This window comes from Notechis scutatus, chromosome 3 (assembly GCF_049901735.1).
Source record: "Notechis scutatus isolate UNSWTSFEM ecotype Mainland chromosome 3, rNotScu1.2, whole genome shotgun sequence".
Taxonomy (NCBI): Eukaryota; Metazoa; Chordata; class Lepidosauria; order Squamata; family Elapidae; genus Notechis; species Notechis scutatus.
The window spans coordinates 144,650,440-144,665,015 of NC_142011.1; the positions used below are offsets into that span (position 1 = coordinate 144,650,440).

Sequence of the window (14,576 nt, forward strand, 5' to 3'; positions counted from 1 at the left end):
AAACATGGCGGCTTCCAAGAAAAGGAAGAATGCATAAGCACAATATGATCCTAGATCACTGTCACCTCCATTTTCCAAGTGGTAACTAAGGCTTCAATCAAATTAAATATACCAGAACCTCAAGATCAGGGGAGAGCAATTAATTTTCCCAAGAGGCTACATGAGAAACTGGGACTGCTATGGAGGGCCTTCTGCCTCTTTCACCGCCATTCCCCCACTGTCCCAATGCTACCGCCTGGACAGAGGCAGCCGAAGGACTTGATGTGGCCCAGAGACTATAACATGCCCAGGTCTGTTCAGGAACAATTTCAAGCCTCTTTTGAAACCCAACAGGCCATTAGGCTCTTGGTGAAAAATAATCAGAAAATAATCAGATAGGTTTTATTTCTTGCAGAGGCATACAAAGTAATCAAAGAGTGATCTGACCATGACCAGGGACAAATATTATTACCCTCTCCTCACTTGCTAAACCAGAAGTATGCCAATTAAACTTAGCTATTTATTTCTACTCTGTGTTGGACTGGAAATACTCTGGAGACTGTTGTGGTCAGTCAGGTTTAAAGACAGAGGTAAAGTTCTTAAAAAGGCCAGATGGGTTTAGTCCATAAACCATCTGGTTTTCTGTGGGCTCCAGATTTAGCTCTGCATGAGATGATGACTTTTGAATTCTCCTGAACACATGACTTCTGCTGCATATGATATACACATTATTGTCATGGTCAGAGAAGCCATTGTCCTACTTCTGTAGCATACAACTTGAAGTCCTATATGAAGTGAGAGGCCTGGTTGATAGTATATCATGTTCTTATAAAAGCCAGAACTAGTTTCTCAAAACACTTTATATGAGGCTGTTTTCAAAACTACTCTAGAAAAGCTTCTGGTACAGAACGCAGTAGCCCACATGCTAGTGAGTGGGAGCTGCACCATCATATAATACAGAAGTTAGTGATAGATTTCTAGGTGCCTTGAAAAATGTTGACCTTAATCTTTAAAGCTCTATAGGATATGGCTTGTAGTATGTCTAGGACCACCTTTTCCAAATGCAACTAATCTGTCCAAAGTGCTTATCCCATATAGGGAGGTGCAGGGTTCCCAATGCATATTACATGAAAGATCATGGTCCCCAAAGGCAGTGGTTTTTTTTTTCCTATGATGGTTCCATGATACAAGAAGTGCAACCACAACTCAGTTTTACTGGAAAAATGCTTAGGCTTCTAATCTTCAAACTACTTTGCAGGGTTACTACTTGGCTAGGATATACATGCAAGTGTTAACACTACTCAAAGTATTTTTTCCTAGCTAAAATCTAGCTTGAAGCACCTATCTAAAGAAAGAAAGGAAAAGAAAGAAAGGTAATTGATTATTACAAAATATTAAGTGTCCACTACAGGAAAAGAGGCAATGAAATTTTTAAATGTTTAAATCTCAGATTTTCATGTTTGTAAATAAAACGAAATTGTGTGAAATATTTATTGGGCCAATTTAATAATAAACAGCATTCAAAGCACTACTTCTCAGCTACCCAATCTGTGCCTGTAATTTGGGGTTTGCCAAGGCTGTAAAGCTAATACCAACAGATTTTGAGTAATTTTTGCCAATTGAAAGCAGAAACTATTTTTAATATTGAAATAATAGAAAATACTTGTAGCTCAAGTTTTAGATTTTGCTCTCCAAGTTTAGTTTAGATTTTTCATTCGTCATAAAGAAATCTCCAATGAAAGCTTTCTCTTGCCCTTCTTGAATTCTAATTTTTGCCTAAAATTTATACTCATACAAGGTCACTTTGGTTTTAAATAGAAAAATATATAGTGTATGTGAAAATAGTGTCTTTGCTTCTTTGCTCTCTCTCTCAAAATATCTGTATAGATATGGAAAGGATTTCTTGGACAAAATAAAAAAAATCCTTTGATCATTTCTATTTGCAATTCCTGGATTCAGATACATCCTAAATGCTATGTGAACTTGGCTTTAAGAATGACAGAGCTCATAAGCTAGCTTTCCTGGCTAAAGCTGAAACCAGCAAATCATAATTAATCATGATTTTATCTATGTTTCTAAATCCTACTTTGCAAGCAGAAACCACTGGATCATTTCAGCAGAAATTACATTTTGATGCACAGTGAAGAATGGTTGAAGTTCTTGAGGTTAATGCACATAACACTAAAACAGAATTTAAATCTCTAATTGATCAGTTTGCAGGGCTGGACTCTTTGGTATTATATATACAAGTATAATCAGTCTCCCCACTAAATACCTATTTTTTCTATTTGAGATAGATTAAGTGCACCTTTATTTACATAAATTGCAGAAAAGCAATGCCTTTAATAAAAGTATTTAAATAGCCATGCGGGTACATATTACAATGAATATGTACTTAGCATTTGCTTAGCATTCTATTTTCACAGGTATTTAGCTATGAAAAGCTATTTCAAGCAACAATACTAAAAAAATAATTATTTATGTATTAAATGAGGCTTACTTTAAGGTAAATGTGCAAAAAAGATACAATCATTGTTATTATGTTTATACTTAGTTCACTTGGTTCTGGTGACCAAGTTTAGCAGAATAACAAGAAAGTTGTAGATATTTTAACAAAGTTAATATAGCCAGGTAGGTGTATGAGAGTAACTCAAGTTATTGCATTAGTTAGCACCCATGTACTTTTAGCTGATTGTGACAAATTGTTGCAGCTGAAGCAGCAAACAGCATATTTTCGAAGAGGTGATTACAGCCTCTAAGGGGATAGAATATAAGATATGCTGTCAAATTGGATGTGACTCAAATGTAATATTATGGAAAAGAAATCCATAAAGATAAAATATCTCAAAGGAAAAAAACTAAACAGGTTAGCAGGCAGAAGGAGGCCTGACAAACTAAAAAGGCCAAGTTTAATCAACATGTGCAAGTAATATAAAACTGGGGACCTAAACATAGTACATGCTAGTCTCGGTCTGAATAACCTTTAAGTTTAAAGCAATCTTTACAACCTAAAACAAAATTTAAAAGTTGTCCAGATGCAAAGAAAAGCATCCGTCTTTGGTGTCATTATTCCCAGAATATTTCTGGATTCCACATAGGTAAAATGGACTTTCTTAGAAAAAGGTAATTTGACCATGGCCTAATGCTTAGTTTCTAAATGTGCATAATATTAAAATAAGACAAAGGTGTAATGTAGGAGCAAAAAAAGTGTATAGAGAAGATTAGAAAAATGGGGCAAAGTAATTCTACCAGTTTACTTTCCAATAAATGAGTCAGCATGATTACTATGGTGACCATTTTAAGAATGAGCATGCCTTCCATAGTGATCATATTTTGTGAGTCCAATTATACGCTCTGCAATTATGAAATGTGACCATGGCTCCCAAATTTTGAATCCGTAATGCAAAGAATGCTGTTCATTATGTACAGTCAGTGGATTCTTTTTGTTCTATTTAGTTCATTAGGTTGCTTCCAGATGAGATTTTAACCTTGTCCTCACCCTGGTATAGTCAATTTTCAAGGGATCTGGATGATGTTGTCTTCATATGTAGCCTAGCCCTGGATTTGGGGTTTTTTTTTTTGGGGGGGGGGGGGAACAACAAGGAGGAAAAGATGGGAATAGCTGCTCAAAGTTTTTTTGAGAAACAAGCATTGTCTAAAACTCAAATTTAATCTTACAACATTCCAATACATGTTTATTGTATATAAATGTGAAAAGAGGATGACCCTGTAATAAGTAGCTTTAGCTTTGCTGGATGATAGGGCTCTTAAAATGTATTCAGCCACAGACCATACCAATTATTGTTATGGAAATAGGATTACTTGTCACAGGGAGAGTTGCAGATGGCAGTATAACACAGTCTACTTCTGTGCTGAAATTAAGGAAGATATTGATAAAACAAGCCAATATGATTGGTGGGCCAACATATTGCAACCATACGACCAAAAAAAAGCCTGAACATGGGTTAGTGTGAAGTGGTCATATAATATACTGTATATTTTAATCTGCTATTTGGAGTTAAAAGTAAATCATGAATTATCTGAAGATGGGAAGGCAGGTTCTATAAGAACCCAGATACTTCTAAGAAGATAATACACAGCCATCATAATCAAAATGGGAAATCCTCATCTGAGATAATAGGTATGAAAATATATTCATCAAAATGGTTAAACTTACTCTGTAGAGCAGGACTGTCAAACTCCTGGCCTATGGGCCGGATGCGTCATGCACTGGCCATTTTGCAGTTTAGCGAAAGGGGAAAAGTCCCAATACGTCATGTGACAACGTGAGTTTGACACCCCTGCTATAGGGCATCTCTTCAACCAAGCGGATGTGAGATGTGTTTGGACCAGAACTCTCGCCTATATGCTCTTTGGCAACAGATTAAAAGGATCTGCACTAGATCCAATGTTAATTGGATATAGAAAAGCCAATTTTATCTATTCCCTAACTAAAACTTAGGACAGGACAAGGTCTCACACCTCTTTTATAATGACAGAGAAGGCAAGGTAAAAGGATATTAATTTCACATATACTGCCTGGATCCTTGTGGGAAATAAACAGGGATATGAATCTGGCTAATAGAAACCTAATGATATTCAGTGTGGGAGTCAGATCTCAGTTCCTGAAATGGTGATTACTTCAAATAAAACCACTGACTTGTGTCTGTGCAGTCTTCCAAGCGGCACCTAATTATCAGTTCATAGAGATGGGACAAAGAGCTGTGATGGAAAAGCAGTGAGCACTGGACACAAGTACCAACATAAAAAAGCAATGTATCTCATCCTCCCTTAGCATTTCAACATACTCAATCCAATCTTGCTAACAAGTACACAGCATGTGGTAATGCCAGATGCTTAATATAGTGGGAAGGCTGCCAAATCAAATTGAGTGGAGGAGTCAACATTCTTTTGCAAACGGATGATGAGCTCAGTGACAAGCAAAATAAGCATTCCAAATCACTGTTTGAACTAAATCAGAGCTGGCACAGTGTGTGAAAATACTATGTGCATTTTAGACATGCTTTCTAACCAAGACCCCAGCAAGATTTCTACTGACCTTGTATATACACTTGTGGAGGTCACAAAGAACACCAACCTCTTCTTCTTCTTCCATTGTGGTCTCCTTTTCCTGAGAGAAGAGTCGTCGCCTACCTGTTTTTTGAGGGACCTCAACTTCTTTTGCTTTGTTCCGGAAGCCATTTTTATGAACAACGCCATTGATGAGTCCGTTTTTGGGCTCGTAGCGGGGCAGAGACTGGAATTCATAGTTGTTATCTGAATGTCCTTCCAAAGGACCCCTCCGCTTTTCCAGAATCTCCTTTTCAAGGAGAACTTCTTTCTCCAGTCTCTTGTGCTCCTCAGCAGAGAGGGAATCATAGGAGAGTAGATACTGGCAATAGGCTTCCTGCAGTTTTGCTAACCTGTCCTGTGCAGTTTTGGGGATACGCAGCATATCTGCCAGCTTATTCCATTTCTTGAGGTCAGTCACCTGCTGCATACCCCCCATTTCATTGATCAACTGGAAAAAGCAGGCCAAGTCTAGCTCACAGCCTCCTGGAGGTCAATGCAGCAGAAAAACAGGAGGGGGGGAGGAGGAAAAAAACAGAAAATTGTTAAGGAAATTGAACCCAGACCACATTCATTCAGCCCCTAATTTTTATGAATATGTCTAGATAGTATCCATTTAGTTGCAGATGAAAGTAACTTTTCTCTTAAATGCAAAAGCTCTCTGTGAAAACCAGAGGCTGAGGAGAAGGATTAGTTTAGCCTTTCCTTTGCTTGTTTTTTATGGGCAATTAAAAATGTTGCAACCTAGGTAGAATGATATGGCCAGCATGTTAATTAGGTATTATTTCTTTGCTAGTTTTCTAATGAAAACAAAGCAAACATAAATAAATAAAAACACTTCCCACCCCCCAATTACTCTGATTACTTCATGAATCTATTACTGTCTTTCCATTTTTAACTTCCCTACCCTATAGAAATCTACCATACTGAGAATGGAAATCTGCTTCAAACAGGATGTATCTCTGCTTGTATTTGCACACATCATCATACCACAATATGTTTTATTTAATTATTAATCAATACTTTTGAATATAGCCAATTGTTTATTCCACAAACTACAGTTAAAACAAGGTACAGCTTAATGCATCGGCAACAAAGCCTTTGTTCCCTTTATGTCCATCAGCTTACACTGAAATAGCACTTTTCTTTCCCTTGCTACAAAAGGTTAGAAAGGAGAGTTATTACATAAAATTCTGCTGTAAATGTGAGCAGCTGAATTAGTGTTTTTACTTTGTTATACAGTTTTGGTCCAATTTAGTTTTGTGGTTGCCATAAACCACTATTCCACAGACCAAGTGAAATGTATACTATAGCTCATATTTTCAATATAAACAAAAAGCACACTTTGGCGATTTCACTTGGTGAATTCAGTTTCTGAGGTTTAAGAAGAGGAACCATGCGCAAATAAATGTCTGCTGATGGTGCAAAATGTATTAGCTGAGTTCACACAACACAAGTAGCAATGTTAATAAAGAAAGACAAGCTGTTGAATCACTCCTACCAGGCATGGCTAAACAAGCCTAGAGAGATCAATACACGATTTATCTGGAATATGTATGAACAAGGAAGGCTGAATATACGAAAGTCATGGGCAAATAATAATTTCTGATAATTGTTTATTACAAAGAGCAAGCCAGAATTCTTGGTTCATGCATAATTCTAAAAAAGCCAGCTTTCAATTTGATTTGTTTAATCAAAGGAGCTAAGTAAGAGGGACTGAACAAGATGCACTCCAACATTATTCATTCCTAGTAATTCTATCTCATATGACATTTTAATAGAGACTATCCAACATGATATCCACATGTCAATAACAGAAAATGTATACAATACATGAAAAAACAAGAGCCAGATGTGAATTTTTGACAAAATCTACAGGATTAGTTCTGAAAATATTCAAGATGTTTAATACTAACAACACACTAATATCAATAGTGTCCGAATTAAAAAATCATTTGAATTCAAAAAGCAAGGTTATTGATATAAAAACCTGTTCTTTAGCCATTTCAACTGGAGTTCAAAAATATTCTGCATTTAGATCGATATTGTCTGTTTTCATAGTAGCCTATTCATTTACTCAAAACATATTGCCTTGATACTTGTTTCCTTTGACAATTATTTAACATTTATTTTACTAGAACTAACATTTGGGCTAATAATTTTAATGAAACATAGGGCTTTTTAAACAAACTGATGAACCCACAGGAAAAATCTGTATTGCAGTCTAATAATTAGCCTTAGTGAGAATATACTTTTTTGTCTTCAGGCCAAAAAATATAGGGAAGCTTTTGGATTATTGCATCCTTTTATAATACACATATTATATACAAATAACATTAAATTTTATTCCAAGTACAACTTTTTTTTAACAAATCAGTTTGTGGAAGAAAAGAACTAACACAATTCAGATATAACTGGGTTCAGATTTAATGCCAATGTTTACCAGCCTGATTCTCAGGAAGACATGTTCCCAGCACTGATATAACTGTACAATATAGTGGTACCTCAGTATTCATGCTTAATTGGTTCCAAGAGGCATAATGAATACTAAAAAGGATGAGTAGCAAACAAACCATATGACTTACCACTTGACGCTTTGTTTTGGCTTGGAAAAGCTTCCTACCTGTCCTTGTTCGCAACCTTCTTAGTAAGGCTGACTTCCCATCTACCCTCTGTGCTGTTGCCTGCTTCCTTTTGCAGTGAGCTTCTCAACACGGCCAACTTCCTGTTCTGTCCTCTGCAGCTATCTCCCACTTCATTTTGCAGCATGTTGAGTACCAGGACAATATTTCGACGTTGAAATGCGTCAGGTACCAAATGTAATAGTTTTGAAGCAGTCAAATACTGAGGTACCACTGTATCAGAAATGATTAGCAGTACCTTCTCTAGGCTTTGATATTTTTTTAAGTGCTGGTGTTCTTCTTTGCCTTAAAGTGATGGTACTTGAATTGTCTGATAAATTATTCCATTTCTTGGTCTCAAACAATGTCATTATTCCCACAAAATTCCCAAACCTGCTCTTTGACACAAATGTCTTGGCAGACCCACAACTGGATCCTCAGCTCACAAACAACCAATTACAAATTGCTCCATCACCCCCAGGATATGCACAAATTTTCCCAGTTTAAGAACCTCTGCCTTAGAGGACCTGTGGGCCCATCTCAGTCTTACACATCTGCTTCCCTTCTCTAGCAAGGCTGCAAAACAAAGGATTCTGTTGCAATTGAAGTTTCCATTCAATTGACTGTGGTAAACAACACTGTATCATGGTTCAGGGACATCATCCAACACTATGTTATTGTCTGATACATGAAGAAACAAGCCAGTGTCAAACTTGGACTGTTTTGACTTATTTTAACAAATACTAGTAAATAAATCACAAAGTGTGGTAACACACACTGAATTTAGGATGAAATCAACCATTTCTATCTTCCTTTCCACAACTTTACCCGAAGTGAATGGGGATGTACAAGAATCCAAGGTTCATGCCAGCTCACTCTAATCATGCTAAACTGAAAGAGCATGACTCATGCATTCTGGCTCCCCGATCCACTCCTTTTTAGATTCTGTATACAGAAACAAACTGGGAAGCTGGCAAGCTTGCCTGTCTCCAACTAATGATCTGCACACCAGTCCTTTGGTTTTCTAACTGGCCATGTCCATTACAGTAGCCAGTTGGCAATTGGACAAGCTTTCCTGTGGTAGCGCATCTCAAAATTCTCAATAGCTCAAAACTGTGGCCTTCTCCAGATTCAAAGTTCCTCTGAACGAAGTCAGTAATGCTAAGCACACACATGAGCAGGTTTAACAGAAGCCCAATAAATTCTATTAACTAAACATTTAAAATGGTAACTATCTGCTGCCACTTAATAAATCACAGTATTGATTATATTTACAAACAGCACATCTCACAAAAAATGTCTTTTAAAAATATACCGTGAGATTATAAACTGGTGCTTTAATTATACTTAATTAAAAGTTCCTAATTATAATTTATTACCAGTACAATCTTTCATTAATTTAAAAATCTACTTCATATTCCCTGTGGAAAAAAGCCTGTGTTCAATATTTTCTTTTGTATTCCCAAAATCAACAGATTCTTAAAAATAAAAGTAGCATATTGGATAAAATCCTAAAACTTGATCATGCTAAGTACACTTCTGTCAACCTATCTAACTGTTTAAAGCTTACAGGTAGTCCTTGACTTATGACCATTCATTCAGCAACCTTTTGAAGTTATGATGGTGCTAGAAAAAAATGGACTTGTGACTGATCCCCAAAGTTATGGTTGTTGCAGAGTTCCCATGGTCACATGATCGCTTCAACTCCTCCCAGTCACCTATCTTTCTCTCATCTCTGTCCTTTCAGATGCCCTGAACTCTGCCATATACCTTGCTGCCACAGCTGCCCTCACTGACCTTTGGCATCTTCCTCCTGCTGCTGCCCCAAAATCCAAAAGCTAGGCAAGGATGCAGCTCCGAGATGTGAATGGTAAACACAGCAGAGTGGCAAGGCCTCATCTGCTGAAGGGAACTTGTCAGGCTCAGCTGAGAAAGAGGCAGAGACAGCAAGGAGTGGCACTCTCCCTTGTTAGGCGAGGGAGTAGAGCCGGCATTGGCTCCCTGGATGAAGATGGAGGTTGTATGGGAGGTGTTGTTTGCGATGGCGGCAGAATTGGAGGAATGTGTAGTATGCAGAGGGGCAGCATGCACTCTGCAGCTCGTGTTGGAAGCATTCCTGGAAAAGCAGTTTGTGAGCTTCAGTAAGGGGCAGACCTTCTGCTCGCTGTCAGCCAGCCTTCTTCCTGCAAAGCTTCATGAAGGGCTAGCAGCATCCAACATGCTGAAACCCACAGAACTGTTCTTCAGGAGCACTTCTAGCATGCACCCAGTGTCTCACATTGCTGGTCATTCTTCCTCCCTGCTTCCTTCCAGTTCAACCTGGAAAGTACCCTTAAGCAGACGCGGCTTTGCCAATTCTGCCACACTCACTGTGCACATCTCAAGGCTATGAGATGTGATATTTCACCAAAACACTGAAATTCCAGCCCCAATTGCCACTGCAAGCCAAGGAGCTCAAAAACATTAATTCTTAAACTCTTAGGAATGAAAGATAAAATACCTTTTAAATAGTACAACAAGGCATTTTCAAATGAATTATTGTTCCCACAAAATTCTACTTTTTGCTATCATATGTCTCAGAAACAAAGAAAGTAAAGATTCTTTTCCTTTTCATTACTCATTGCAAAAGACAAATAAGTCCATATTTTGCAACACTGAAATAGGTAACTACTTATCATCAAAAATTGCCAAATGCCTAGGAAGTGTTGAAAATAATCATTTCAATCACTCAAGTATCCAACTAGAAATCTCTTTAAGAAATGACCAGGACAAATTAGAAGGAACTTCATTTTAAAATGAACATAATTTTTTTCATGAGAAGAGAAAAGTTAAATATGGGGATGGGGGGGAGTAATTATATGCTTTTGATCCAGATAGCTTCCCTGGGAACCCCCTAAGATTCAAATGTAGAGTAGACAAGGGCTATTTTATTACATACATGTCTGATCACTATATCTTCTCAAGCCATAACATAACATACTTTAGAAACCTGAGTATGTTTGCTCTGAAGAGAACTGCCCTGTATGGAATGGCATGGAAATCTATTGCTTACCCTCTACCACTGCTTTGTGTTTGCTGACGATTAATCTCAGCATAAATCAGTGCTCAAAATGGTTGCTTGCCACAAAGAGCAACAAAAAGCCTCTGTGAATAAGGGACTCACCTATGAGTGGAAGCTCTTCCATAGTAATGCCCTGAGATTTGAGGTGCTTCTTGATACAGGCCAGACGCTGCACATTGGGCCCCCAGCGCCTGCTGAGTTTGTGAATGTGCTGGATCTGGGTCACAAACCGCATCTCTTCATTCAGCTTGCACTCGGGCCTCCAGTCAGGAGGAGGGATCACCCGGCACATTCCATACTTCTCAACCTGAGCACGGACTGACTCAATGTATATCAATGGGTCATGGAACTCCTTGGGGGAAGGCCTGAGAATAGGAATCTCTTCCATCGTGGCCCACCCAGACTTGATGCTACCTTTCTCGTGCTTCCCTGTTGAGTCATGTGGCTTGTGCAAGGACTCTGTTTGAGAGGTAGAATAATGTTCACAGGAGGCATTTTCTGTTTTGCTATGTGCTTGTTTCCCTGGCGTGTTCTTCCCAGCAGCAGCAGCAGCTCTTTTCGGCCTATTCCTTTCCAGACTCTTCTGTGGCACTTCCTGACTTCCAGGCTTTTTCACATGGCCATTCAGCAAAGGTCTTTCCATGGATGCTGTTTTTTTGCTTGGGGTTTCGGTCACATCGGTGGTGCCCTTCACTTTCTTGATGGGTGACTGTATTTTGTCTATATGGTTTGCTTCTTCCAGCCTCCTTTTTGAATTGCGCAGCCCTTCCCTCAACTGCCTCCCTATCTCCTTAGTGCATGTCTTTTGGTTCAACTTGCCATTGACCTTGACACCATTAATAGCTGTATTATTAGGCTTGGTCACTCCAAGGGATAGCACCTGTTTACGGGTTTTTGCATTGCTACTTTCCATTTTCCCTGAGATTGTATGGTTGACAGGTGTACTGAGTTTGTGGTGATTTAGTTTGGTTTCCTTGACCAGTTCTTTCTTGGCTTTGGTGTATGTGACAGTTCCCTTAGTCACTGTTGCAGTGTACTTCACAGTTTTGGACGGTGAAGGTCTGACGTCTCTCATCTTTTTGGCACTGGCTGTATTTGCACTCAGAGTTGACATTCGAGTGATACCATTGACCTTTGAAACCTGGAGAAGCCAGGAATATCAGAAAGCAGGAAGGAGAGAGAAAAAAGAAAAATCAATGAATACTAGATAAGTCAATGAATACACAATAAACCTTGAAGGCTTCACCTCTCTTACAAGCCTCTTGGGGGAAAAAACACATACACTTAGTTACAACAAATGGCTCTAGATATTATTGTTATGTCATAGACTTTGCTTAGTAGACAGCAGTATCAGATGCTTTTTTTTTTAATAAATTTAGGAGTGAAACTATAGAAGAAAACAGCATGAATTGTGTGCATATCTTTACACCTCTAATGATCCCCAGTGAATGAGACAGTGCTTCTGTTTCTTAGCACTGCTAGATAGTGGGACTATGCAAAGATTTTGTATCATGGTTTGGTTCTAGAATGGATCCAATGTTGTTTGGATTTTTTGAATATATAATATGTGCTGCCATGTTTCCTTTTGCCTTTTCTGTATCCTACTGTTATAAAAAAAATTATGTATATATAGAGGCATCTCAAAAGTACTTAAAACTTCCAAAACAATATAATATTTAGGGCAAGTCTAAATTAGTGATAATAATAACATTAGGAATGACAAGGCAGTAGAATGAATAACAACTAGGATGAAGTAAAGTTGTAATTTTTTCCAAGTTAAAAATAATCTAAGTCTGTTTTGCGTTTGCGCAAGATCACACATATAAATGCATAAATTTTATCTCTCCCCACTCAATACTTGTTTTCAAATATTTATGTGCTGTATCCACCATCTGTCACCTATGAGACATAGGTCTGATTGTCTGACTAGGGATTAAGAACCAACAAGCTAAAGGCAACTTTAAAGGAAAATATCTCACATCCATCTTCTACCATAATTTAAAACCAGTCATAAAATAATAAGCATTCATAACTAGGATACAATATTTAGTACTGCAAGGAAATAATATCTAATATGCACCCAAGAGATTAGTCTGGCTCTGAATGATCCAGCTTCTACAATGATCTCAGGAGGTACATGTTAAAATTATATACTGAACATTTGATCAATAGTTATGATATGTGCAATTGTTATTATTTTATATTGCTCAACAAATTTGATATCAAAGCAGTTTTACCTTGTATTAATAATAATTTGGAATTGCAATTATGATATTACAATCCTTAGCCAGAAGTTCCAGTAAGATCACTGGGAATCAGTTGAGATTAATTTTTCTTAAATTTTTCACAATATTTAATTTAATTTCTCCAGTATTTGATCAATGTCTAGCTTTGCCAAGGTAAGTTAGAAAGAAAAAATATAATAAAGCCTTGGACAAAGGTATTTGAAATTCTGTGAAATTACCTTATTTTCTTTGTGTGAAAGTAAGCGAGGTTAGTGTAGAGAACTGCACTTCTGTACATGTATCAAATTACTAAAACAAAAAAATTGTGTGCTGTTTTACACTGTATAAAATAAATGAGAAGATTAGTGCAGACTGCACTGAGCAGACTACTGGATTAGATTACTTCATTTGTTTCTTCCAACTATATAAATTTGATGCAGCAACACAAATACATCAAACATTTAAGTGGAAATAATTTTGCTTTCAAGTGATGAGAACCTGCACATAAAACAATCCCAGGGTACTACCAGAAAGATGTTCTTGTTCAAATGCTTGCTAAATCATAGGCATATAACAAAAACATAAAAGCTCAAGTCTAAAAGAGAAAAGAAAGCTGGAAAAGATTTTAAAATTAAATCTAACTCCTTTTAGCAGAAAGCTGATCTCAAAATATTCGTATGTAATGCTGCTTTACCATTCTTAATTCCTAGATTTGGTGGCCGGCCTATAACCCTTTCTGCATTTTCTATTTTCTGAGTTTTACTGTAGTCTGATATTATTTTATAACAGATATGATGAAACCACAGTCTTCGGGTTTGATCCATAACTTTCCGTAACAAACTTTCAGGAAAAAAAAACCCATCTCAGATTCTGTCTGGTCCAAGAAAGTGGCTACATTAAGCACATACAATATATTGGATAGTATGAGAATAAGACAAGGAAGAGTTTATTAGATTATGTTTCATATAAATTAGGGTTAGAATTAGCATTCCTCAGAATTTAGTAAATAAAAAGCATAAATTTTTAAAAAACCTAGTGAAATCTAATTGTTGCAGTTCTTTTCCAGCTCTCTCTAGATTTTCAGTGAGTGCATTGTTGCTCATGAACAAGTTTCCCAAATATGCTGCAGGAGTAGGGAACATAAATAATTCAGAATGCAGCCAGGCAAAGGACTCCTACTCCTGAAAAAAAAAATCCTTTGACTGTCCATACTTAAAGAGGAATAATGTTATTTTTCTGCCACTGCAGCTTCTGTTTATACAATGATGCAACATAGCTGAGTGAATAGTACTGCCTCTTCAGTGTCTTACTTAATGGATGCCATACATAATTTTTTCTTTATACAGTATTTTGAAGTTTTCCTTATCACCAATTTAGTATCCTATTTTTTTTCTAGGAACATGTTTAGGATTCTTTTTGAAGAGCATTTCACCAGGAAAGGGAAAGTTGCAGCCTTATTTCTAATAAAATTATGAAAAAGTAAGTCTCTATTATTTTCCTACTCTGGAAACCCAGCTAGAAAAATGCAGAACTTCTCCACATTCTGAACTCTCCTTCCCTTTTCATACATTTGAAAGATCCCTTTGATCCACTATTTCCAAAGGAATTTTCTTTTTAAAC

At 37.2% G+C, this 14,576-nt stretch overlaps 1 protein-coding gene across 1 annotated transcript in view; it reads right to left on the bottom strand.

The window, feature by feature from the left end:
- JARID2 (jumonji and AT-rich interaction domain containing 2) overlaps positions 1–14,576 on the bottom strand; it is a 228,448-nt gene that overhangs the window by 26,911 nt on the left and 186,961 nt on the right. Inside the window, exons 7-8 of the mRNA XM_026670006.2 lie at positions 10,834–11,872; positions 5,039–5,535 (exon numbers count right to left, since the gene is read on the bottom strand). Coding sequence (XP_026525791.1) covers positions 5,039–5,535; positions 10,834–11,872 — 1,536 coding nt within the window. The remainder of the gene's footprint in view (positions 1–5,038; positions 5,536–10,833; positions 11,873–14,576) is intronic.